Raw genomic sequence first — 27,057 nt, 5'->3', positions numbered from 1 at the left:
CCTGACACTCTCCTCTCTCCACCTAGCACTCCTCTCCTCTCCAAACCCTCACATCCCTCTCCTTTCCAATCCCTCACCTCTCCAATCCCTCACACTCCTCTCCTCTGCAATCCTTCACACGCCTCTCCAATCGCGCCTCACACTCCTCTCCAATCGCGCCTCACACTCCTCTCCAATCGCGCCTCACACTCCTCTCCAATCGTGCCTCACACTCCTCTCCAATCGTGCCTCACACTCCCCTCCAATCACTCCTCTCCAATCGTGCCTCACACTCCTCTCCAATCACGCCTCACACTCCTCTCCAATCGTGCCTCACACTCCTCTCCAATCGCGCCTCACACTCCTCTCCAATCGCGCCTCACTCGCCTCTCCAATCGGCTTTCCCCGTCTCGTTTCTCTCCTTTTTCTCCCGTCTCGTTCTTTTTCTTGCTCCAAATCGGCCCGTCGGAATCGGAAATCGGCCCGTCTCGCCCGTCGGCCCGTCGGAATCGGAAATCGGCCCGTCTTGCTTTTGTGCTTGTGCGTAAATAAATTGTATTCATGACACCATTTCTGGTGTTGGGCTAGCGGCTAGGGTGCCGGCTTAGGATCCTGGGTTCGAATCTCGGTCGATCGCCGAATTAATGCCAGGGGGGTTGACTCAGCCTGTCATCCTTCCGAGGTCGGCTAATTGAGTACCAGTTCACTGGTAATTCCCTGTTTGTCGTTGAAGGCGGCAAAAAGGGTTGGCGTCAGGAAGGGCATCCGGCCGTAAAACATTGCTTCAAAAAGGGGACAAAAAAACAACAACTACCACGGTCCCCGAAAAGGCCAACCCCTGCTTTGCGGGGAAAAATGGCCTCTAAACGGTGGTTTTTACACCATTTCTGGATCTGATGACTTGCCAGTAACCATTTTGTAAAAATGAATGTGCAGCATCTAACTCAATATGTCGAAATGTCACACACATCCATGCCCGTGGGATTCCCACGGGTGACCCCGCAAGTTTGCATTGACGTTCGTCGATGGACTCGTTCGCCCGTCTCATTCGTTTTCTTGCTGCATCCTGTTCAAGTCTGCGTTCTTCATCGATCGTCTCATTCATTTTGGAAATAGAAGTTTCCACGCAGCGCATGAATTGTCACGATCCTCAAGAGGAATTTGTCTCGTAATCATCAAATGATAAATGGCAAGTAAATTATATTGTGGAAAATTAAAGATTTCAAATAAACCTATTTAAAGTGTATTCGCACATAACTAATTTTAAAAAACGAAGAAATATCTCTCGGTAATTTCCTGAAACATATTTTACTTCCGGCTAATAATGTTGAATTAAATAAAAACGAAGAAATATATGTCGGCATCATTGTTGACGTTTTTGTGACGACTGTCATCAAACGAAAAAGTAATATATCTTAACGGAAAAGCAAAAGCGAATTTTTAATATATATCGACACGTTGCCGTCGGTGTCATGTTGGGCGGTGTATGATACACCATGACGCGATTTTTAAAAATATATCTCTGCATTTTCCCGCGTGTGTGGAATGTTCTCAATTATTGCTGACACCGAGTCCAAAACCATCGATAAAAATGAAATCATATGGTGAGTTAGATTGGAGATAAAGGCGTGAGAGAGACTCAATGGCCTTGAAGTTGAAGTTACAGGCGTTTGAGAATTCATTTCGTTCTATAAACGGCAACTTTCATTGGATTTCCTTCCCGTTTTTTTTCAACCGAGTCGAAAACTATGTTAGCGACTGTGAAAAATGAAATGATATATCGAATTTTTAATATATATCGACACGTTGCCGTCGGTGTCATGTTAGGCGGTGTATGATACACCATGACGCGATTTTAAAAAATATATCTGCATTTTCCCGCGTGTGTGGAATGTTCTCAATTATTGCTGACACCGACTCTAAAACCATCGATAAAAATGAAATCATATGGTGAGTTAGATTGGAGATAAAGGCGTGAGAGAGACTCAATGGCCTTGAAGTTACAGGCATTTGAGAATTCATTTCGTTCTATAAACGGCAACTTTCATCGGATTTTCTTCTCGTTTTTTTTCAACCGAGTCTAAAACTATGTTAGCGACTGTGAAAAATGAAATGATATATCGAATTTAAAATAGATATCGACACATTGCCGTCGGTGTCATGTTGGGCGGTGTATGATACACCATGACGCGATTTTAAAAAATATATCTCTGCATTTTCCCGCGTGTGTGGAATGTTTGTGGAAAATTAAAGATTTCAAATAAACCTATTTAAAGTGTATGCGCACATAACTAATAAAAAAAACGAAGAAATATCTCTCGGTAATTTCCTGAAACATATTTTACTTCCGGCTAATATGTTGAATGAAATAAAAACGAAGAAATATATGTCGGCATCATTGTTGACGTTTTTGTGACGACTATCATCAAACGAAATAGTAATATATCATAACGGAAAAGCAAAAGCGAATTTTTAATATATATCGACACATTGCCGGCGGTGTCATGTTGGGCGGTGTATGATACACCATGACGCGATTTTAAAAAATATATCTCTGCATTTTCCCGCGTGTGTGGATTGTTCTCAATTATTGCTGACACCGAGTCTAAAAGTAAAACCATCGATAAAAATGAAATCATATGGTGAGTTAGATTGGAGATAAAGGCGTGAGAGAGACTCAATGGCCTTGAAGTTACAGGCCTTTGAGAATTCATTTCGTTCTATAAACGGCAACTTTCATCGGATTTTCTTCCCGTTTTTTTTCAACCGAGTCTAAAACTATGTTAGCGACTGTGAAAAATGAAATGATTTATCGAATTTGATTTGAAATAAAACTGGGGGAGAGCAAGACACCACGGGCCTACAAAACAGGACTCAAAGCTATGCGAGTTAATAAAATGGTGGATATTTGTTTATAGCCACTCCCAGAATGGGTGGAGCTATGGGTGGAGCTACTCTGCAAACCGAGTAAGCCACACCCCGGACAGACACCCAACAGATAGACAGACAGACAGACAGAATCATCTACGGCTATTATAATATAGATATTAAACTGTTGAAAAAACAGCCTTAGATGGGTTTTCATATTGTCCCACCACAGGTTAATGGAAGCAAAACGGGGCTTTTTTTCAACTTGTTTCAACAAAAAAATCTAATTCACCCCAGATCCACCTTGTTTGAAATTCCAACTTCTTTCCTGGAAGTCCTGGCAGTGTCCATATGTTTTATACCTCTCCCACCGCCCCCTTCCCATGCCCCCCCCCCCCCCCAAAGCCCTCGCCCTCTCTCAGATCTCTCGATGTCTCCATGTCTCTCGGTCCCTGCTCTCAAATGTTGTGTTTGTGTCCTTCCCCCTCTCTCCCCATCTTGTCTACCGCTCCCGATGTTGTATGTTTTATGTGTCGGTTTGTCTTTCTGTGTGATTAATGTTCGCTCTTTCACGAGCCTCGATCTTGTATACAAAAAAAAAAAAAAAAAAAAAAAAAAAAAAAACTACTTGAAAACTACTACAACTTGAAAACTACTACAACTACTACTTTTTTTCAATCTATGGTTTTTTCAACCATAGATTGTGAAAGGCTTCCTTAAAAAAGGCATCGTCCAAAAGCCTAGTGTTAAATTTCCAATAGGCACTGGTATGTTTAAAGTGAGGAAAGGATAGGAAAGGATGTGGTGGTCGGAGAAGATAGACGGGACAATATTTGAGAAGGTTATCATATTCCTAAAACGTGGGGTGATGTACCATCTGTCAAGCCTCGCTAAGGACACTTGACCATTGGAACATCGACACCATGTGTACTGTTGGTCATTTGGGTGTATCAAGCGCCATACATCAAGAAAACGCACGACGGAAAGGAAATGGGAGAGGTTACCATGGGCTTCGGGATGTGGTTCTGGTGAGTTCCTGTCCAATTTGGGCTCAAACGTACAATTGAAATCACCCCCCATGCATATGCACTGATTGAGGTCAAACAATTTTAATTGGTTTACCACGACAGCAAAGAAAGTTTTACGGTCAGTACTTTCACTCGGTGCATATACATTAAAAATAATAAATTTTAGGTTATTAATCACCAGTTCCAGGGAAGCAAACCGGCCCTTTATCACCTCCTGAAAGACGCAAGAGTCGGGTACAAATCCTGGTTTTAACAAGAACCCAACTCCAGCAGATACAGACGACATGTTACTGAAGAAGCATTTACCTTTAAAAATGCTGCTCGTCATGTTCAACCTTCTCAATGATATGAGTTTCCTGCAGTAAGATCACATCAACTTGTTTCCGTTTGAATAAACTATTTACTTGGATCTGGCGGATGTTATTCGCCCCACCACCATTTATATTAAGAGTTGCAAGAGTGAGTGTCTTCATATTTGTTTGTGAATTTTGTCTGACGCTGAGAAAACTCAAACTTTGCCTTTGTTATTATTTTCTTTAGTCGATGGAACTGTGATTTTGTTCGGTTTAGTTCTTCAGATTTTTTTAGGACCAGTTTTGCAGCCTGAATAAAGGAAGCCAAGTCGGGGAAATGATCAAAAATGACAACATTCCGTTGTCTGTACGTTTCATTGAGAAACGAGAGAACAGGATGAGGAGGGACTTGGGGCTGATCTACCATTGATTGTGATAAAACAATCACATCCACCTCCTCCTCTGATTCCGATAAGTCAGACATTGCCCCAAAGGGGTCTGGGTCGATACCCTCAGCCATTCCTGTTTTATGAACAAGTATGCCAGCGTCTGGGGGTCCCCAGAGTGTTGGGTTTGGGGAAACATCGGCAGCCTGACTACGACTTTCCTCAAATGGAGTCAAATCTTCGTTTCCACATCCTGTGGATTTGCGTTTACACCCTCATTTATTAAATGGGCATAATCATGTTGGACCATAGTTTGATCACCTTCATGTGGTCGGATCAATGACGCATTGTTCACTGACTCACTGACTCAGCCATATTTACATCATCACCCTCGTCCGTGAGGGAAATGGAAGCACTTTGCTGTACCATTTGAATCCCGTTACACTTCTCCAGGTGTTCCATTTCATTTATCTGGTCAACGTTTTGCAACGAGATTTCAGGAGTATCCTGAAGAGTTTCTGCACGGAAGGTCTGCACATCGAGCACAACCTTTTTAACAGCACCTGGTTTAACGACTCATCAAGTGCTCTTCGTTTACTAGTCATCAACTTGGACTCAGTATCCATAGCAACGCTTTGCCGAGAAGGAATAATATTGGCGATTGAGCTTCTGGTTTCACCCTCATTGGGAACAATAAGCCGTGCATTAACGTTTACCTCCTCCTCGTTGGGAACAATAAGCCGTGCATTAACGTTTACCTCCTCCTCATTGGGAATGTTGTTTTGTGTTGTCACGTTAACCTCCTCCTCGTTGGGAATGTTGAATGGTGTAGTCACGTTAACCTCCTTCCCAATAGGAATGTTAATTTGAGTACCGGTAACCTCCTCGTTGGGAATGTTAGTTTGTGTAGTCACGTTAACCTCCTTCCCAATAGGAATGTTAATTCGTGGAGTCACGGTAACCTCCTCCTTACACACCCATCAGTGTGACCTTTTTTTCCACACCCGACACACGAGGCTTTTGGACAAAACTGTTTTAAATACCCGAACACTCCGCACTGAAAACACGTTAAGGTGGCGGACGATGCATACAGCTGGTAGTTAGTCCTCAAAGTTTATTTTGAACGAGATATTGAGGCCCGTATCATCCCCACGGTCTGGTAGGACCATGTACACCTGCCTTTCGAAACTCATGACATGTTTAACACGTTCATTCCGACAGCCAAGAGGAATTGTGGATATCCGAAACACCATTTTACCATAACGTGATAACACGGTCATAATCCTGTCATTAGAAATAAACAGAGGTGTGTTTGATATAACGACTCTCGTCGTGGGAGTCAGCATCGGCGACGCCATTACAAAATGACCACTTTCTGTGCTTGTTCCGGCACTTACAACGTCATGGACGAGTTCATCGTGAGAAACGAAAACAACTACCTTCTGATTCATACTTGACGCAGCACGTATATTTTCATCACCAATAATATTCCCAACTGCGAGAATAATGTCCTCTACAGGAACGCTGTCGGGAGGAACGCACACGAACGCATGCTTCCAGGTTAAACCCTCAAAACCCTCACATCGAGAGCGTACATTCGCCATGTCGGTGATATTATCGCCCCCTTCTTGTCCGAACCGGTATCAAACCTAAATAAATTGAGCTAAAATGAAAAACCAAAAACGCGCATTATAAGCATAACCAAGGCTTACAAGGCGTCGTCAAAATCGGGTAGGCCGCACCCAAAATAGGCCCGCTCTCAGTCTCTCTCTCTCGAACACAAAGGAATCGAAAACCAGAGAACAAAACGCCAGAGGTGCATGGGATGTAACAGGAAAGGAGAGAAGGGACGGGGGAGGGGCTGTAGGGACAAAACCAATACACTGATGGCTCACCACAACACAGAGCAGCTGCATACGGCGGCCATGACGCCACACCCTAATCACAACAGCCAGCAGGGGGCGAGAGAGTGTGGGAGAGAGAGCGACACAGAGTGGAAGAGAGATTAAGAGTGGGTGAGAGAGATTAAGAGTGGGTGAGAGAGATTGAGAGTGGGTGAGAGGGATTGAGAGTGGGTGAAAGAGATTAAGAGTGGTTGAGAGGGATTGAGAGTGGGTGAGAGAGATTAAGAGTGGGTGAGAGAGATTAAGAGTGGGTGAAAGAGATTAAGAGTGGGTGAAAGAGATTAAGAGTGGGTGAAAGAGATTAAGAGTGGATGAGAGAGATTGCGAGTGGGTGAGAGATTGAGTGGGTGAGAGGGATTGAGAGTGGGTGAAAGAGATTAAGCGTGGGTGAAAGAGATTGAGAGTGGGTGAAAGAGATTAAGAGTGGCTGAGAGAGATTGAGAGTGGGTGAGAGAGATTGAGAGTGGGTGAGAGAGATTGAGTGTGGGTGAGAGAGATTAAGAGTGGGTGAAAGAGATTAAGAGTGGGTGAGAGAGATTAAGAGTGGGTGAGAGAGATTAAGAGTGGGTGAAAGAGATTAAGAGTGGCTGAGAGAGATTGAGAGTGGATGAAAGAGATTAAGAGTGGCTGAAAGAGATTAAGAGTGGATGAAAGAGATTAAGAGTGGGTGAGAGAGATTGAGAGTGGGTGAAAGAGATTAAGAGTGGGTGAGAGAGATTAAGAGTGGGTGAGAGAGATTGAGAGTGGGTGAGAGAGATTGAGAGTGGGTGAGAGAGATTGAGAGTGGGTGAGAGAGATTAAGAGTGGGTGAGAGAGAATGAAAGTGGGTGAGAGATTAAGAGTGGGTGAGAGAGATTGAGAGTGGGTGAGAGAGATTGAGAGTGGGTGAGAGAGATTGAGAGTGGGTGAGAGAGATTGAGAGTGGGTGAGAGAGATTGATAGTGCATGAGAGAGATTGATAGTGCATGAGAGAGATTGAGAGTGGGTGAAAGAGATTGAGAGTAGGTGAGTGAGATTAAGAGTGGGAGAGAGATTGAGAGTGAGAATGGGAGAGAGATTGAGAGTGGAAGAGAGAGATTAAGAGTGGGTGAGAGAGGTTACGAGTGGATGAGAGAGATTGAGAGTGGGTGAGAGAGATTGAGAGTGGGTGAGAGAGATTAAGAGTGCATGAGAGAGATTAAGAGTGGGTGAGAGAGATTACGAGTGGTTGAGAGAGATTAAGAGTGGTTGAGAGAGATTAAGAGTGGGTGAGAGAGATTGAGAGTGGGTGAGAAAGATTAAGAGTGGGTGAAAGGAATTAAGTGTGCATGAAAGAGATTGAGAGTAGGTGAGTGAGATTAAGAGTGGGAATGAGATTGAGAGTGAGAGATAGAGAAACATTGAGAGTGGGAGAGAGAGATTAAGAAATGAAAATTTTACTCTTTGGCCTGAATGCAAAGCACTACATCTGGCAGAAACCAAGCACAGCTCATCACTCACCCAACACCATTCCTACCATGATGGCAGCATCATCCTATAGGGATGCTTTTCAGCAGCAGGGATTGGGAGACTTGTAAGGATAGAGGGAACAATGAATGGAGCCAAATACAAGGTAGTCCTTGAAGAGAACCTGCTTCAGAGTGCAAAAGACTTTTGACTGCGGCGAAGAATTACATTCCCACAAGACAATGACCTCAAGCAAACAGCCAGCCTAACACTGGAATGGCTTCAGAAACGAACATGAAAGCCCTTGAATGGCCCAGCCAAAGCCAAGACTTGAATCCCATTGAGAATCTGTGGAAAGACTTGAAGATTGCTGTTCGCCGAATCTTACCATCCAACTTTACAGAGCTTGATCAAATCTGCAAGGAAGAATGGGAGAAAATCCGGAAATCCAGATTTGCAAAGCTGATACAGACATATCAAAGAAGACTCAAAGCTATAATAGCTGCCAAAGGCACTTCTACGAAGTATTGACTCAGTGGGTTGAATACTTATGTAAATTAGATATTTCTGTATTTTATTCTCAATAAATTTGTCGATTTGTTAAAATCTCCAAAAACATGAATTGTGTTCACTTTGTCATCATGGGGTATTTTGTGTAGATCGGTGACAAAAAAAATTAAATTTTATCCATTACTTGCCGAATGCACCCGGCGTTGCCCGGGTTCTTTTTGAATGAATTTACGACTATAATTCAGCTTTTACTCGCGGCCGTAGAAGATCGACTACTATAATTCAGCTCAGCTTTTAATTGCAAAATGGGCCCAGCCCAGTCGAGGTGGCCTCGACCAGCCTCGCAGCCTAGCCTATAACCTTCCCGGGGCCCGCCCCGACATTTTTAGTTCTTTTTGAATGAATTTACTACTATAATTCAGCTTTTACTCGCAGCCGTAGAAGATTGACTACTATAATTCAGCTCAGCTTTTAATTGCGAAATGGGCCCAGCCCGGCCGAAGCGGCCTCGACCGGCCTCGCCACCTAGCCTATAACCTTACCGGGGCCCGTCTCGACATTTGGTTCTTTTTGTATGAATTTACTACTATAATTCAGCTTTTACTCGCGGCCGTAGAAGATTGACTACTATAATTCAGCTCAGCTTTTAATTGCGAAATGGGCCCAGCCCGGCCGAAGCGGCCTTGACCGGCCTCGCCACCTCGCCGATAACCTTACCGGGGCCCGTCCCGACATTTTTTGTTTTAGAGGTTTCCTCCTATATTTAACCCTACAGGAGATTAGTGCGTGCAGATAAACAAACAAACAAACAAACAAACAAAAACTTTCTTTTATATATATTGTTACGGAAACGGGGACGGCGCTCCCCTGACCAAAAGGGGGGGGGGGGGGGTTAATCCCCCTTGTATTTTGCACTGGCCGTCTCCGATCCTGAAGCTACCCCGCTCCTCTGTGGGGTGGGATTGGCCGAGGTGATTGGTCAAGGGATTCCCGTACACCTCCGCCAATCCCTCCATAAGGCAGGTGGGTAACTCCGCTCGAATCCCGGACAAGATGGAGTTTGCCGAGCGGTTTAGCAGTCCGCGGTTCGAGCCGTTAGCAATTACTAACCCGATTCATAAGCGTTGGCCGAAATCGCACCACAGGAACTCAATGGGGAAATCACTAAAGCGATCGGACGAGGAGGAAACCAAATGGGTAAGAAATAACAGGATTTCTTATTATGTACACGAACCCAAAGAAAGAGGAGGAACGAAGGTAATTTACAGTGAAGGGGAAGAAGCAGATACACAGGGCAAATCCTTATACAAGCTTAACTTATACCCAGACAACACGAACAGAACAAACTCACGTACACAAAAGGATGGAATGGCAGGGATGGTATGGGAAGGCAGAGAAGGGTCCAGGCAGATGGTAGGCGTCGAGGTCCGGCTCCAAGCACGCGCTCCGATCCATGCTTTGGGGTCGAGGCGAAAACCCGGCAAACAGCTCCGCGTGTCGTTGGACGCGACCGGACAATTATATAGCGGGGGAAAGTTGGTATGTTGCATACGCAATTCTCGGCCGGTCAATCCCTGTGGCCCTCTTTCTGCCGCTCGCTCCACTCGACCTCGACCTCGACAGAACTCGCAATTCGTCCTCCCTCTCTCGTCTGGCGGTGGGGGCTTCCCGTAACGGGTTATATAGCCACGCCCTGGAATCTTCACGAACCTGCTCGATCTTTCTGGTCACGCCCTACCAAGCCATGCCCACCGATTCCTGGTTGGTCGTAAGGGCTTTCTGGCTCCACTTTTTGATGACGATGGGCGGGCCACGCCCTTCTTCTCCGAGCTGACCGCGTGGGTAATGGAGGCGAATGCGGTTGGAAATGTAGGCTTTGGGGCAATTGAAAAGGGGATGTATCTTATTTGTTTTGGTGCAGCGTAAGATCGACTAGTGGGAACATAGCCTTAACTGAAACACAGAATAACGATATAACTATGGAGAGGTCCTATGATTGGCTACGTGCTTGTACATGGACTAGCCAAGGTGCACTTATTTCAATTAACAGCCAACTAAGGGGAAATGTACACAGGGGTGATTTATAAGGGATTTTAATACTAAATTTGATAAAGTGAAGGTTCTAAAAACTGCAACAATATATACAGATAGATAAATTCAGGCTGTAACAACAAAATGTGAAAAATGTCAATACTAGAGTAGCTCATGGTGGTTGAGTATGCACTTTATTGTACAGACCTAAACTCTTCAGGAATCCACTAATTGAAGGTCCAGGAACAATATTTGGTTGGTAACACATTTGCCACTGACGGCGAAATAGCTGAAATGGCCACACCCCTTTTTGGGCCACGCCCCCTTTTTTGCCGTGACTGTATCTACAGAACCGTTGGACCTAGGAGGTTGCCCGACCACTCAAAATTTGCGCAATGGCCACATTATGGGGGGTCAGTAATACATTTTCATATCCAAAAGTCAATGGTTTTTAAGATAATTGCCAAAAACCGATTTCAACATGTTACGAACTACAATATTATTCGTAATTGTTCCTGTTCCTGTTCCTATTGTTCAATTACTTGATTCCTGAAGAGTCTAGTCTAGACTAGACTAGAGTCTAGACTAGAGTCAAGACTAGAGTCTAGACTAGAGTCTAGACTAGAATTTAGTCTAGAGTCTAGACTAGAGTCTAGACATGGCTAGAAATTCCGGTCATGGGTGTTTTGTCGTTGAGCCTGCAGCCTTTGGCAAGCTCGTTGTAGAGAATAGTGTCATGACTGGAGGTCACTATTGCAAAGGCAAGGAGGGAATGAGTCTTGTATCAGAGGTGATGACAGTTCTTATGTTTGAGAAGTTTCAACCTGACCAGGACAGTACTAGTTGTGAATTAGACCAGCAAATAGAGACCATGGAAACTAAGATGCAGCAGGCTTTAGATAGTGACCATACAGAGTTCAGAGAGATTTGGGAAGAAAGCAAGATCTTACATGCAGACTTGAAGAAGTATTTCACCGAATGGAAAGAAACGGCCTGTAATGAGAATGTGAGGTACTGGAGCTTGTTTCTGGATGAGCTGTATCCTATCCTGAGAGATCTTACACACTCTATTCGGCAAGGCGATTGGCATCTTTTCGTTTCAGCTGTGCGGAGGTGCATGCCTTTGTTCTTCGGGTTTGGCCGGACAAACTATAGCAGATGGGGTACGCTGTTCCTTGAAGATTGCCTGGACCTACAAAGGAAGTTCCCGGGTATCTACAGATGCTTTACAGATGGTGGATGGGTGATGTACCACACTACCCGACAAGGCAGTGCAGTAGGATTTGACATGGCACTCGAGAAGTGTTACAATAAACCCGCCAAGGTTGCTGGAGGTATCATTGGGATGACCAGACAGAAAGAAGCAGTAGCCTTATGGAATCTCCTAAAGCATGAGAAAGATCTTCATGTGGCACAGCTGCTGGAATGGTGCAACTTGGGAGACAAAGATGACAGTGAGCTGAGCCTACACCATGAGTTCAATCCAAGTTCTACGAAGATTGGCCATGTTCGTGCAAAGGCCCTTCTGGATTACATAAAATCCATCAACAATCCGTTCGACGCTGGAATCAGACTTCAGAACATCTCTACTGGAGCTGACATTCCCCAGGAGGTTGTCGACGGATTACTTGAATGCCTGGAAATTGGTGAGAAGAGTTATGAAGAGTTTGTTGAGACCAGATTTCAGGATAAGGAGAAGCACCTACATGATACAATCCCTACCAACCGCAAGACTGTTTTCGTGAAACGTACTTCTACTCCGTTCACAGCGAAGAAAGCGATGGCGAAAAAGGATGCAGCGGAAACGGTTAGGTACATTGACTATGCTAGAGAAAGAGGGTACAGCATGCTAGAACTCCTGAAGTATGAATTGACCAGCACATCCCAGTTCCTCACCACTGAATGTAAAGATGGCATCAAATTGAAGAAGCCCGATAAAGCCTCCTTAGCCAGGGAACTTGTCAGTCGCCTTCCACAGGAGACGAGGAATGTAAAGAGTGACGCTCAGATGACAATAGTGGACTTCATGACACTTGTGCGTAAACTACCGATGAAAAAGATGGGCCTTCACACATTCGGGGAATTGGCTGAGAGTCTTTCCAACAGGATTCTTGCTACAGGCTCCGTGTCCACAAGAATAGACATTATTTTTGATGTTTATCAAAAATCATCAATCAAGCAAATGGAACGGGCACAGCGAAGTTCCTCAGAACAAATCACAATCACCATTGGGTCTGACAATCAGAAACTCCCTGTCGATCTTGATATGTTCTGGAGCTCAATGTTGAACAAAGTTCGGTTGCAGGAGTATGTCTTCAAGTGGATGCTGCAGAATGTCGAGTCGGACAAGGAAATATTCTTTGGAGGAGTATATGGGGGTGAATGCAGGAAACTGTTAGCTGGCACTGAAACACAGATCGCAGAGCTCTCAAGCAACCAAGAAGAAGCCGACGACAGAATCATGTTCCATATTAATGATGGTGTTGTGAAACACGGGGTTCAATCAGTCTTGGTCGACTCGCCTGACACAGATGTCTTTGTCAACCTCATCTTCCACTTCAACACAACCTGGCAACTACAAAAGCTGTACGTGAAGCTTGGTAACCGGAAAACAAAGAAAACTGTACCAGTCCACATGTTGGTTGATCAACTGGACAACGGTTTGGTGTCGTGTCTCCCAGCCATTCATGCTCTCAGCGGTTGCGACAGTACCAGCAAGGTGGGTCCAAAGCTGTCTGGCCTGAAAGCATCCATCGATCTCTCCCTACTGGAAGGGTTTGGTGTAGAAGAACTGTCACCACAGATAACAAGCAATGCTGAAAAGTTCCTTGTGTCTGGATTAAAGAAGACCGACTGTTCCACTTTCGATGAATATCGATGGGAGCAGTACCACAACTCCAAGAAAGAACTGGACTTCAACCAGCTTGTGTGCTGTTCATCAACGCTACGAGAACACATAAAGCGAGCATTTCTTCAGTGTAAGATGTGGTTGCAAGCCCCAACTCCTGCCGTCACCAAACCAGATCCACTCCAGTATGGGTATGAAGCAACGGACGTTGGCATAACACCAGTGATACTGCCAGTATCGTGCAGGCCCGATGACCTGCCTCCTCCATGCAAATGCCCAAGAGCATGTATGAGTACTGTTACATATTTATGTGAATGTATGTGAATTACCATGCAGGTGTTTGCTTCCGTGTGTAGTATATTAAGTTGTTGTGTAGTTGTTGTGGTTGGAGGGTCAGGAGCCCTTCTGAAAGAGTGGCAGGAAACGGAAGTGGCCGGAAGCGGAAGTGACGGGAAACGGGGGAGAAAAGACACGAGGGAAAGGAAGGTTTCTTCTTCCTCGCCCCGCGACGACGAGAAGGTGGAATCGACCTTACGCTGCGCGGAAAACGCGCCGTTGCGAAACGTCTGGCGAGAGGAGTTACCTGGGCGGTAAATACCTTTGGACACGTCCAGTCACTGTGAGTTCGTGCACGAAACCAAGCGTCCGGGACAGTTTGCCCCGTCTACAAAGACGCGTACGGGTCCGCACGTTGGGCCTCGCTCGCGTCGGAAGCCGCGCTGGGTTTTGCCCCGTCTACAAAGACGCGTACGGGTCCGCACGTTGGGCCTCGCTCGCGTCGGAAGCCGCGCTGGGTTTTTGCCCATCTACAAGGACGCGTAAGAGTCGCACTTGGGGCCTCGCGCACGTTGGACGCCGCGCTGGGTTTGCCCCGTGGCTTGGCAAGGAGGTGCGCTGCAGCCGCGGCCCCAGTCCGAGACGGCACGTTTAGAGCACGTCCGCCCGGGGCTCGTTCAACCGCCCGTGTGCGGAGAGGAGAGACATTGACCACGGAGGGAGTCAGGAGTGGGGCTCACGTGAGGAATGTATAAGATTAAGATGGCCATCTTAGAGTTTGTGTAGATGAGTTCACATGGTTGTAATATTGATTGTGCATTGTTGATGGTTGTTGATTGCTCAGTGAATATATTATTGATTATTCCGGATCCTTGGTGTGGGGTTTCTTCTTGACCGGAATTCATATTGATTGCGTTACGAAAGCGTATAAACCATATATCTTTCTGGCGGGGTCCCTCCCACGGTCCGGGGGTCACCAAGACCAGGTAGTTACCGGGAGGACCACGTAACAGAATTGGGGGCTCGTCCAAATTACGATTTGCGGTTTCGCAATTGGGTCTACGTCCGGGATCTAAAAGTGTATAAAATAATAAAATAATAATATTTTTGGTAATTAAAATTTATTAATTAATTATTAATTGGTAATATTTTTTTTTGAGAAATTGGGGAAAGTCTTGGGGTGAAGGTTAACAGGTGTTAACGATAGGCACCATGGCGTTTGTGGCACAGAACTTTGGGGTAACCCCGAGTGAGGCACAGTTCCGAGCGTTGCTAAAGTCGGATCTCTTGAAATTGGCCAAACATTTTAACTTGGAGGTCCGAACTAATTTGAGGAAGGCAGAGTTGCAGGCCACGGTGATACAATCTATGGTGGGATTAGGAACATGGGACGAGTTAGCCTGGGAGTGGCTACCCGAAGAACCAGAAGACGTGGAGCTCCGGAAACTGGAGTTGCAATTACGGAGCCAGGAACGGATCAAAGAAGAAGAAAGGAAAGCAGAAGAGAGAAGAGAAGAGAAGCAAGCAGAGGAAAGGAGAGTGGAACGAGAACTCCAGGAAAGGTTAAAAGAAGAAGAAAGGAAAGCAGAAGAGAGGAGAGAAGAGAAACAAGCAGAGGAAAGGAGAGTGGAACGAGAACTCCAGGAAAGGTTAGCAGAAGAAGAAAGGAAAGCAGAAAAGGAAAGAGCAGAAGAAGAGAGGAAAGCAGAAAAGGAAAGAGCAGAAGAAGAAAGGAAAGCAGAAAAGGAAAGAGCAGAAGAAGAAAGGAAAGCAGAAAAGGAAAGAGCAGAAGAAGAAAGGAAAGCAGAGGAGAGGAGAGAAGAGAAACAAGCAGAGGAAAGGAGAGTGGAAAGAGAACTCCAGGAAAGAAGAGAAAAGGAACAAGCAGAGGAAAGGAGAGCTGCAAGGGACCTCGAAGCAGAGGAGAGAAAAGCGGAAAGGGAATTAAAGGAACGTGACATGCAGCTTCAGCAAGAAATCAAATTCAAGGAGCTGGAGTTAATGAGAGAACGGGGAGAGGCACCACCCTTGCTGACGGGGTCGACACCTAACCAGAAAACCTGGGATGTGGGCAGACATGTGAGGCTGGTTCCACCGTTCAGTGAAAAAGAAGTCGCGAAATTTTTTCCACACTTTGAGAAAGTGGCTCGACAATTAAACTGGCCGGAGGAGGCATGGACCATACTCGTGCAAAGTGTGCTGGTGGGGAAAGCTCAGGAAATTTATTCGGCGCTACCAATGGACCAATGTGCAGATTATGAGGTACTGAAGAAGCACATCCTCAAGGCCTATGAGTTGGTTCCGGAAGCTTACAGGCAAAAATTCAGGAATGCCAGGAAGAGGGAGAGTGAGACCCATGTGGAGTTTGCCAGAGTGAAAGAAAACATGTTTGATCGGTGGTGTGAGTCAAAAGGAGTCGGGAAAGACTTCGAGACATTGCGGGACTTGATCCTGGTGGAGGAATTCCAGCAGTGTGTCCACGAGGACATCAAAGTGTACCTGCAGGAAAAGAAGGTACCAAAGTTGTGGGACGCAGCCACCATGGCAGATGATTATGCCTTAACCCACCGAATAGGGGTCCACGAACCTAACTCCTCGCCTAGATCTCCGCAGGGGAGGTGGGGAACAGCAGGTGCGGAGAACGACCATACATGGCGGCGGCCTCGAGATGATTATGGGGACAACTATGATACCCCACCGGTTCGAAATCAGAGGGATGCGGGCCCAAGACAAACTTATAGTTCGGGGGGCCCGAGGCAGACCCCGAGTTTTTCCTCCGGGCCTACTTGCGCGTTTTGCAAAAAACCTGGACACTTGATGTCCAGTTGTTACCTCATGAAAAGGGACAACCCAGAGCGGAGTCCGACTATTACAACTCCGAATGCGATGGCTAGCGTAAGAAATCGCCATCAAGAGGGTTACCAACCATTTGTTTCCGAGGGGTTTGTGTCACTGGATGGAGCCTCGACTAACCGGAGACCGGTTAGGATATTGAGAGACACAGGGGCCCATCAATCTTTAATGCTTGAAGGCATTTTGCCATGGTCCGAGGAGACGGCAACGGGGGATAGTGTTCGTTTACAGGGGATCGGGGGCGGTGTTAGTGCTCCCCTTCAGGTCATCCAGTTGGAGTCCGATTTGGTGTCAGGACCGGTCACCGTAGGCTTACAAGCCACCCTTCCTGTGGAGGGAATCTCTTTTATTATCGGGAATGATTTGGCCGGGGGGCGAGTTTCGGGTAATCCAAGAATGGTGGACAAGCCCAGTAAGGAAAATAACACCACACCAGCTCGGGATGGTGACAAAAGTGCCAAGTTATTTGTAGGGGGACTGAACTTCAAAACAGAGGAAGAAGTTCTGACCTCTGTCTTCAACAGATATGGGCCGCTGGTGGAAGTGCGGTTGGTAAGAGACTGGGAAACGCAACAGTCAAGAGGGTTCGGCTTTGTCACGTTTGCCAGCACAAAAGACGCCAGAGAGGCAGAGAAGAATTGGAATGGCAAGGATTTGGAGGGTCGGACCATAACAGTAGGGAAGGCATTTCGTAGGCGTCGAGAGGTCTACAGGAGAGGACAACTGGGAGGTAGTTTTGGTGGTGGCCGCAGTCAATATTATTATGGAGGCTCCCTGAGTTACGGCCGCTCCCGAAGGAAGAATTGGCAAAGTAGTGGCCGAGAAGAAGACCGGTATTCAGGGGACTACAGGGACCAGTGGTCCCACCCTAATTATTAGGGACGTTCTGAGAAGTTGAAGCACTGAAGGCGGCGGAGCCGCCGAGCCAAGATTCCTACACGAATTAACCGTGAACGCCGTTCCTAAAGGCGCCCATGTAGAGAACTTTCCTGCACGGACTAACCGTGAACTCCACGTTCCTCAAGGCGCCCATGTAGAGAACTTTCCTGCACGGACTAACCGTGAACTCCGCGTTCCTAAAGGCATCCATGTAGTGAATACTCGGCTTGGCCTCCCGGAAAAGTGCTATCGAGTGGCTTAACTGGCTTTATTTTTAAGTGATAACTGTGCCCGGGGGGAATTGATAATGTGGGGGGGTTGAGTTATCTGGTTTGTTTCTCCAAATTGGCCGGCAAAGAAAGTTTTCGCTGGGTTCAAACTTTCTTTCTTGAAGGGGGGGAGTGTTACATATTTATGTGAATGTATGTGAATTACCATGCAGGTGTTTGCTTCCGTGTGTAGTATATTAAGTTGTTGTGTAGTTGTTGTGGTTGGAGGGTCAGGAGCCCTTCTGAAAGAGTGGCAGGAAACGGAAGTGGCCGGAAGCGGAAGTGACGGGAAACGGGGGAGAAAAGACACGAGGGAAAGGAAGGTTTCTTCTTCCTCGCCCCGCGACGACGAGAAGGTGGAATCGACCTTACGCTGCGCGGAAAACGCGCCGTTGCGAAACGTCTGGCGAGAGGAGTTACCTGGGCGGTAAATACCTTTGGACACGTCCAGTCACTGTGAGTTCGTGCACGAAACCAAGCGTCCGGGACAGTTTGCCCCGTCTACAAAGACGCGTACGGGTCCGCACGTTGGGCCTCGCTCGCGTCGGAAGCCGCGCTGGGTTTTGCCCCGTCTACAAAGACGCGTACGGGTCCGCACGTTGGGCCTCGCTCGCGTCGGAAGCCGCGCTGGGTTTTTGCCCATCTACAAGGACGCGTAAGAGTCGCACTTGGGGCCTCGCGCACGTTGGACGCCGCGCTGGGTTTGCCCCGTGGCTTGGCAAGGAGGTGCGCTGCAGCCGCGGCCCCAGTCCGAGACGGCACGTTTAGAGCACGTCCGCCCGGGGCTCGTTCAACCGCCCGTGTGCGGAGAGGAGAGACATTGACCACGGAGGGAGTCAGGAGTGGGGCTCACGTGAGGAATGTATAAGATTAAGATGGCCATCTTAGAGTTTGTGTAGATGAGTTCACATGGTTGTAATATTGATTGTGCATTGTTGATGGTTGTTGATTGCTCAGTGAATATATTATTGATTATTCCGGATCCTTGGTGTGGGGTTTCTTCTTGACCGGAATTCATATTGATTGCGTTACGAAAGCGTATAAACCATATATCTTTCTGGCGGGGTCCCTCCCACGGTCCGGGGGTCACCAAGACCAGGTAGTTACCGGGAGGACCACGTAACAGTACCAAAACGTGCACTTGCAGAGACAGGAACATTAAATGTGTCACGTTTTGTGGCTGTAGTAAAGGCGAAAAGTGTAGAAATCCAAATAAGTAAATTCCAAAATAGGATGATGCAAAAGGTATAAGTGTCATATAATGTTGTGGCCTTGGTGGTATCATACAATTGTAGTTCGTAACATGTTGAAATCGGTTTTTGGCAATTATCTTAAAAACCATTGACTTTTGGATATGAAAATGTATTACTGACCCCCCATAATGTGGCCATTGCGCAAATTTTGAGTGGTCGGGCAACCTCCTAGGTCCAACGGTTCTGTAGATACAGTCACGGCAAAAAAGGGGGCGTGGCCCAAAAAGGGGTATGGCCATTTCAGCTATTTCGCCGTCAGTGGCAAATGTGTTACCAACCAAATATTGTTCCTGGACCTTCAATTAGTGGATTCCTGAAGAGTTTAGGTCTGTACAATAAAGTGCATACTCAACCACCATGAGCTACTAGAGTACAAGGGGTTTGAGTAGTTTCTGAAGGCACTGTAGTTATGGGAGATGATCATACCTCATGATTACAGTTATGGGAGATTTTCCCACACATTCATTCTCACATAAACTCACATACAGTCACGTGAAAAAGTAAGTACACCCCATGTAAAGTTTTGACTTTTTCAACATATTTCAACATACAGCTATTTGATCTTCATTTCAACAATATTGATAGATAAAGGTGATATAATATAACAAATATCATGAAACATTTACATTTTGTAGTCCATTGTATAATTTAAATAAACATAAATGCAAATTTCACATGTGGAAAAAGTCAGTACACCCCTACATTTATCACTACTTAAAATACCTAAAATTAGAATCAGGTGCACCAACTCAGGTGCAAATGGTTAGAACATCGTTAGAGAGGATCTTGGAGGAACCTGTCTTATTTAAACCTCAGACATTTCGTTTGGTTTGCTCTTTGTTGTTGAAGTGTGTGGCGTCACCATGCCTAGATCAAAAGAGCTCTCTGAGGCCTTCAGAAAGAAGGTTATAGATGCCTACGGGTCTGGGAAGGGATTTAAAAAGATCTCCAAACAATTTGAAATCAATCATTCGACTGTCCGGAAGATCATCTACAAGTGGAGAAGATTCCAAACAACTGCCAACTTGTGTTCAGGCCAGGCCGCCCCAGCAAGTTCAGCCCGAGAGCAGACCGCAAGATGCTGAAAGAAGTCTCTAAGAACCCCAGAATGTCATCACGGGACCTACAGATAGCTCTTGCCACTGTTGATGTCAAAGTGCACGAATCTACCATCAGAAAGAGGCTGCACAAATTTGATCTCCATGGGAGGTGTGCCAGGAGGAAACCTTTGCTGTCCAGAAAGAACATCAGGGCCGTTAGCCAAAACGGCCGTTAGCCATCAGGGCCGTTGTGCACCATGCTTCCAGAAAGAACATCAGGGCAAGACTAAAGTTTGCCAATGAACACCTAGGCAAAGACCAGCACTTCTGGAACAATGTGCCCTGGACAGATGAGTCAAAGGTAGAGCTATTTGGCCACAGTACCAGAAGACATGTTTGGCGAAAACCAAAGACAGCATTTGACCACAAGAACCTGATACCAACTGTAAAGCATGGTGGTGGAAATATTATGGTTTGGGGCAGCTTTGCTGCATCAGGGCCTGGGCAGCTCACCATCATAGAGTCCACTATGAATTCTTCATTGTACCAGAGGGTGCTTGAGGATAATTTGAGGCCATCTGTCGGGAAGTTGAAGCTCAACCGAAGGTGGACCTTGCAACATGACAATGACCCTAAACATACCAGTAAATCCACCAAGGAATGGCTGAAAAGAAAGAAATGGATTGTTCTGGAATGGCCAAGTCAAAGCCCGGATCTAAATCCCATCGAGATGTTTTGGGGGGATTTGAAACGAGCTGTGCATGCAAGAAACCCCTCAAACATCGCACAGCTGAAATAATTCTGCATGGAGGAGTGGGCAAAAATTTCTCCCAGTCGATGTCAGAGACTGGTAGACAGTTATAAGAAACGCCTACTTGAGGTTGTTTCTGCCAAAGGGGGCAATATCACCTATTAGAGCCAGGGGTGTACTTACTTTTTCCACATGTCAAATTTGCATTTATGTTTATTTAAATTATACAATGGACTACAAAATGTAAATGTTTCATGATATTTGTTATATTATATCACCTTTATCTCTTAATATTGTTGAAATGAAGATCAAATGGCTGAAATATGTTGCATGTTGAAAAAGTTGAAATTTGCATTTTGAAATTTGAAATTTTGACTGCATGTTGAAATATGTTGAAAAAGTCAAAACTTTACATGGGGTGTACTTACTTTTTCACGTGACTGTACACTCACACACACACACTGTCACCACCACAACAACAACAGGCATTTTAAGGCCATTTTCCCTGCTAGAGTGGGGGCATGTTGAAATATGTTGAAAAAGTCAAAACTTTACATGGGGTGTACTTACTTTTTCACGTGACTGTACACTCACACACACACACTGTCACCACCACAACAACAACAGGCATTTTAAGGCCATTTTCCCTGCTAGAGCGGGGGTTAGCCGCATACTGTCACCCACATACCCAATCTCACTCTCATGCACTCTCCCTCTCACACACACTATCATTCATGCAAACACACTCACACCCTGACTCATAAACATTAACCTTCCATTTCACACCCAACCGATCTTTCTCCCCTTTTTATTTAGGGGAACTGGGTGGATGAGCGAGACGGCCATGTGGTGAGTCGAGAAGAGCTTTTGCTGGTTCTGGGGCAGCTTCAGCGTGTGCTAATTCGTACTGTGTATGAGCCACGCATGGTCAATGTCGGCCTAGCTCACATCGTCATGGATACTACAGCCTCACGCAACACAAATCTAGGCATTTCTGCTGGTGTTGAGGAGTGCAGGTGAGTTATGAGAAGATGTTATAATGTGTGTGCATATCTGATTAACTCCATTGCTCTTCATCTCACCAAAATATTTTGTGCACCATGCTTTCAAATGTTTCATTTCACTGTTCTCACTGAAATCCAAGGTGTCCAGCTGGCTACCAGGGCCTGTCATGCGAAGAGTGTGCTCTTGGCTTCACCCGTGTTCCATCAGGCCCTTACCTAGGCACCTGTGTGGGCTGCAGCTGTAATGGGCACAGCAGTACCTGCGATGATGTGAATGGGCACTGTCTGGTATGTCGACAATTGGGAGAATAGCCATTAATCTTGGATAGACGGAGGAAGTGAGAAATAGTGGAGGGAGGCTGTTGGTTATGTCACGTCAGTGTATTGTTGTGTGATATTTTGAAGATGTAATATTTTCACATTATCATAGAGGTATGACGTGCGTGGATTCTGAGGTTTCACTTACGAGGTAGTCCGGTCATTAAATAGTTGATGTTCAACAAAATTTGTACAAAAGGTTTCTCGATGGGTTTCACCTCTTTGATACCTCTACTTTAAAGGAAAAAAAAGTTTACCAAAATATGACATGGGGAACTACCTGAAAATAGGCCAAATCCAACATGGCCACCATCAAAATTAACCAAAGTGGAAAAAATTTCAAATATGGAACCAGCCAAGATAAAAACATGAATGATGAGTCTATTCATATCAGCATATACATATACATGTTATGGAATGTAATTTTCAAGTTCAATGTTACATAAAATGCAAAATGGCCACCAAGATTTGATGAAAAATGCAAAATTAGTCTATCTACATGTACATAACTAACGGCATTAGAAAGTGGTTAGAAATCTCTATCAATTAGCATGTTCAAACCCCTGACATCTATATATTCAATGTTGATGACAAAATTATAATGTCAATGGAACTCTAAAACATGTTCTTATTCACTTTAATTGTTGGATTAAGGTTAATACTACCATGCCTCTCTGCACCTATAATGTCATATCTCAAATTTGCACAGTGCATCACTATTAGTCAGTGGTGTCACTGGAATCATGAATTTGCCCATTTGTGCATGTTATCCCTTTACAGTGACCACACACCAAGTTACATTTGAGTCCATTTTTCCTGCAGGAGCATGTGTTTTTGGCACACATTCCAGTACAGTTGCATTTAATGATCTTGAGTAGAGATGCAGGTGCAGCAAGTTGATCCATTCTGTGTGGCTTCAAGATAGACTCATGCTGGGTCTTGCAGAGCACCCAGCCCCATTCTGTCGCCTCCATGTTGTTGCCTAGCCAGGCCTGCACTTGGAGGTAGACCCACTGGCTGTGGAATCTGGCAGCATCTGATGTCGGTGGAAGACGTTCAGGGGGCAGATAGCCAGAGCTTGAAGCAACCTTCTCGGTTAACGTAGATGCACGTTCAAAATTCAAATCTGAACCATGCTTACAACCATAAATGGTTGCAATGGCCTGATTACCAGATAGCTCAAGTTCCTCGCGATTAATATCTGCCACCATGAACACCTCTGCGAATTCCTTGAGGCCACGGTATTTACCCATAGCTGACATTTTTCCTATGCCATAGGGCTTCGATGTCGTATCACATCCAGACAGTGCATGGATAAAGAGCAGGGAATGACTGAGGTCAGGGTCAAGTTCCTTCTGCAGGATGGATATATCAATGAGCATTGTGCTAGTTTAAAGATAGATGGTCTCATGTTTGCTGGGCGTGAAGTGGTGTTGCAGCAGAATGAGAAGGTCAGTGTCATCCCCTACAACTACCACAGGCAGTGTCAGAGCAATTGTGCAGTCAGTCATTGCAATGTCATAATCAGCATCTCCAGATGAGTGACTGACTTGTATGCCTTCTTTCTTCTCCATCTCAGATCCTAGGAGATGAAGGAATTTCTGTTTGTTTCTTGTGTTTGCCAAAAATGGCCTTTTCGTCATTTTGAGCAACACATCTGGAGTGAAATCCACATCCACTCCCATCTCACTACCAGTTCTCCTCTGATGAGTGTCATCTTTGGTAGAAGGGCCACTGCCATAGCCATCAAACACAATGTGAGCATTGGTATCGTGGTTGTGCACAAATGCAATATATAGTTGGCAGAGATTGGCATACGATGTGGACTTGGCCCAGGGCAGTCGCTGTAGCAGGGCGCCTCCATCGATGACATAGGTAACACGGATGGGCAACTCCTTTATAACACATGCTGGTACCTTCTTGACTAACCCATTCGGTAGATCAGCCTTAACTGCAAGTCGCATAAAACGTTTTGTGTCGAACAAGGATGAGGGATAGGAGCACAGCTCATACTGGAACAGTGTCTGGATATCAATAGTGCCAATGCCTGCAACAAGGAGGCGCTGATACAGTTGCTTAGGATCGATCTGGATCTTCTCACCATCAACAGATACATACACTGACAAAGCTAGGTTATTAACCTGTTGTTTTTTTTGTGAATTTGTGTTTTGAAACTGACAGTCCCTCCATAGATACCAGGATAGCAGCACCAACAGTCTCAGCAGAGTCAACTTCTACTGACCCTTCTCGTGCTATCACTCCTGATGACAGGCTCCGGAGTTCTTTAGAATTCTGTGAGAATGGCTTTCTCAATTCAAGATAATCAATGATGGACTGTAGATCTTTGGCATCAAGCTTGAGTTTTGCCTGTGTGAGATCTTTGTGCATCTCCCCTGGACTTGAGATACCTGTTACCTCCTGCATAGCCTTGTGCACTTCACCACATGCAGGCATAGATAGTAGCCAGATCAGACTGGTTGACTCCTCGAAACCACGTCCTCTAGTCAGCCCACCGACTGATTTTACACTGCCCATCAGAACTTGCTCAATATACAGGTCGCTAAATATTCCTCCCCAGTGACTGTCACTGTGACGGAGAACAAACAGTCCTTCCAGAAATTTTTTATAAACAATGGGGTGTGTCTCCTCCAGCTTATCCATTTTCTCCAGGTACAGAACAAGTGACTTCACGTAGTTGTTGTGGCCTGACGCAGCTAGATATGGAAGCATTTCATGAAGTGACTGAACATAAAGCTTCCAATTTCCAAAAAAATTATTTCTTTTTCAACAGTCTACAATCTCTATGTTATCATATCAATCAGCACATATGAACAATACATTCCAATGCATTTATCTTTTTAGGCTGATATGAATAGACTAATCGTACATGTTTTTATCTTGATCAATTCCATATTTATGACATTTTTCCACTTTGGTTAATTTTGATGGATTTGGCCTATTTTGGATTTGGTCTATTTTGGATTTGGCCTATTTTCAGGTAGTTCCCCATGTTATATTTTGGTAATCTTTTTTTTTTTTAATGTAGAGGTATCAAAGAGGTGAAACCCATCGAGAAACCTTTTGTTCAAATTTTGTTGAACATGCAGTAATAATTGTTGTTTAATGACTGGACTACATGTCCACCGATCCACTTGGCAGGGTAGACATCATTCAAGAACCATGTCACATTTGAAGCATTGTGTGAGGGTTAGTCGAATGTTGCTGGTAGAAGGTGATATGTTAACGATCTAATCATTGCAGTTCGTGAACCAAATGTGGTAATTGTGGTGGTTGACTTTACCACTGATGTAGAAATTGCGTAATGAGAAAATGTCAGCTCATCAATAAACTCAGGGGAATTGTGGATTTAACAACAGCAATACAAACAGCATTAACATTAACAAAACTTGATGAATGTTGCTTTCATGCACCATTTACACTTTGTTTCTCTCATGTATACATCAAAAGTTATAAAAGTTAAAGGTCGCACAAAGATTTTATGGATATCGTGTGTGTACGTATATACATATATATATATATATATATATATATATATATATATATATATATATATATATATATATATATATATATATATATATATATATATATATATATATATATATATATATATATATATATATATATATATATATATATATACAGACTTGGCATTTAATATGGAATTTTTTTTTGTGGGGGTGAACTTACTTTTCAAGATGTCTCAGAACCAAAAGTTCATTGGAATTATGTTGAAATTATTCTAGATTTTGTTAATGTGACCTTTAAAAGAAACAAAAACCACATTTGACATTTCGAAACAAATAAATTGATCCTTAAAAGTGATGTAAACTGATATCGAACTCAATTCATGGACAGTACTGTGTTAAACGTCTGTACGTTTTCCAGAAGTATCTCTATATTTTGCACATTAGCCAAATTTTTTTTTAACAAAAACAAAAGTTAAATAACGACTGGGATTACGGACAGTAAAATTACAGTTCAGTACTTCGTGTAACCCACACGAGCATTCAAGAGAGCACGTACACGTTGAGGCATGCTGTTCACGAGATTTGCCAAGGTTTGGACAGGAATCGCTTGCCATGCAGTGACAATAGCCTGCTGCAATTGACGCACAGAGGTCGGCTGCTGGTCCAAGTGGTCGATTTGATGCGTTAATTCTGCCCACAAGTTCTCTATCGGATTCATATCCGGGGACATGGCAGGCCACTCCATATGCTCTACACCACGGTCAGCAAGAAAGTGTTGGATCATGCGAGCACGATGAGGCCGTGCATTGACATCTTGGAAGACAAAGTTTCCTCGAAAGGCTGCACGAGCAAATGGAAGCAATGTTTCTTCCAGAATGGCGCTGTGCTTGAACTGGTTCAGGTTTCCATTCAGAACAACCAGGTCAGTGTTGCCACCTGCATGAAAAGCAGCCCAAACGGTCACCCCACCACCTCCAGCTTGGACTCTTGGCACTATACAATCTTTGATGTAGGCTTCATGCACTTGTCTGCGCACTCGGACGCGGCCATCTTGACGATAGACCAGAAATCTAGACTCGTCACTGAAGATCACGTGATTCCAGTGTCCTGGCTGCCATTGACAGTGCTCTCTGGCCCACTGCAGTCAGCGCTGGTGGTGTTGTCTGGTCAGGCGTAGCTTTCTCAGGGGACGCCTGGCACGATAGCCTGCTTGAACCAGTCGTTGGTTGACTAGCCTTCTGGATACAGGCACATTTGTCAGTTGCTGCCACTCAGCCCTAAGCTGATTAGCTGACTTGGTACGGCCATTGCGGACTAACCGGTGCAGCTGGCGATCATCCCTCCTTGTGGTTCTGCGGGGACGTCCTGGCCTTGGTATTGGAGTAGGGACACCCCTCTGAGCATTTCGTTTCAGGATCTTTGACACCTGACCTTGAGTGATGGCCCGGGCAATAGCACGCTGTTTCATGCCGTAATTTCGTAAAGCCACCACTCCATGACAAACAGCATTGTCGAGTTGACGGACCATCTCCAGAGGAAGCGGCAATAACTTTTGGAGACGTGCAGCAGTTGTTTTCCACTAATACAGAACGCAACAACCCTTGTATACCCGACTGTGAAGCCAATCATCAAATGCACCTGTCCGTACATT

General features: G+C 45.1%; 1 protein-coding gene across 2 annotated transcripts in view; it reads left to right on the top strand.

The window, feature by feature from the left end:
- The window catches only part of HSPG2 (heparan sulfate proteoglycan 2), a 411,257-nt gene that overhangs the window by 157,207 nt on the left and 226,993 nt on the right, over positions 1-27,057 (top strand). For both annotated transcript variants that reach the window (XM_068131082.2, XM_078787133.1), the window contains 2 exons: positions 21,410-21,609; positions 21,738-21,885. In XM_068131082.2, the coding sequence (XP_067987183.2) occupies positions 21,410-21,609; positions 21,738-21,885 (348 nt within the window). The remainder of the gene's footprint in view (positions 1-21,409; positions 21,610-21,737; positions 21,886-27,057) is intronic.

Source organism: Myxine glutinosa, chromosome 11, assembly GCF_964187855.1.
Source record: "Myxine glutinosa chromosome 11, kmMyxGlut1.1, whole genome shotgun sequence".
NCBI classification, from domain to species: Eukaryota; Metazoa; Chordata; class Myxini; order Myxiniformes; family Myxinidae; genus Myxine; species Myxine glutinosa.
Note: the sequence above shows the minus strand (reverse complement) of the source record. Positions and strands in the feature narration are given on the sequence as shown.